At 34.6% G+C, this 963-nt stretch overlaps 1 protein-coding gene across 1 annotated transcript in view; it reads right to left on the reverse strand.

Moving 5' to 3' along the window:
• The window catches only part of LCP2 (lymphocyte cytosolic protein 2), an 81,284-nt gene that overhangs the window by 32,731 nt on the left and 47,590 nt on the right, over nt 1-963 (reverse strand). The window contains exon 5 of the mRNA XM_019506526.1: nt 701-732. Coding sequence (XP_019362071.1) covers nt 701-732 — 32 coding nt within the window. The remainder of the gene's footprint in view (nt 1-700; nt 733-963) is intronic.

Here is a 963-nt window from a genome sequence, read left to right on the forward strand (position 1 = left end):
ACTCAAAGGCATGTAATTACCCTCTTTTTTCACCAGGTGGCACTGAGCTATTTTTGTAGTTCAGTCCCTTTCCACTTTCTCCTCCTGCTTTTCACATTTTCTCTTGCCTACTTCTTTCACACACACACTCTTATCTGTCTTCCCCCTGTTGTTATTTATGATCTTCTCATATATGTGTTCAAGAAACACCATTAATATAGTGAGGCCAACATGAATGTGCTTCTAGTCTCACAGGTGGAATGCATGGGACCCTTTGGAGATTCTCCATGCCAAGTATCTTCTGACTCAACTGCTTGTTGATGAAACCTTCTTTTAATCATAACTCTGAGATAAGAACCTTATAAAATGTAAGTATTGACTAGCATAACATGCTTGGCTTGGTAACACAAGTGAGGGCATTTCTAACTGGGAAATGAGATTTGGTTCATGCTCATCTCTGAAAATCAACACTTGCTTAGATAATTTTGTTGCCATTTAATCATGGAAGTTCTGGATAGATTCGTTATACAAGCTGAGTTACAGCTTTTATATTTTGTAAAGCTGAACTCAAGGTAAATAAGAAAACTTAGATCAATAAACTGAAATAGCGTATTTTTCTTACTGAGTTAAACCATGTGGTTATCAAATAAAATATAAACATGAAATAAAGTAGTTTATCTTTTTAAACACCATAAATTTATAAGAGCAAGCACATATTTACCCATCTGCTCAGCAAATTTCTGTGTTGGAGGACTGTAACAAGATAACAAAAAAGTAAATTCCTTCAAATATTATTTCTTAAAAATTAAGTAAAGTTTAATGCAACCTTTGGCATTGTTCAATATTTCAAAGTTAAGCTTGTCTTTCACTATATGACCTCATTCTTATTCAAACACTTAATTATTTTTTTGATCCCCAGCCTTCAAAATCCTCAACAGTACCACACACTTAGGAAGTAATTCCATTAAAATGGGGGGGGGGGGG

This window comes from Gavialis gangeticus, unplaced genomic scaffold (genome assembly GCF_001723915.1).
Source record: "Gavialis gangeticus isolate Ggan-Ray unplaced genomic scaffold, GavGan_comp1, whole genome shotgun sequence".
Taxonomy (NCBI): Eukaryota; Metazoa; Chordata; order Crocodylia; family Gavialidae; genus Gavialis; species Gavialis gangeticus.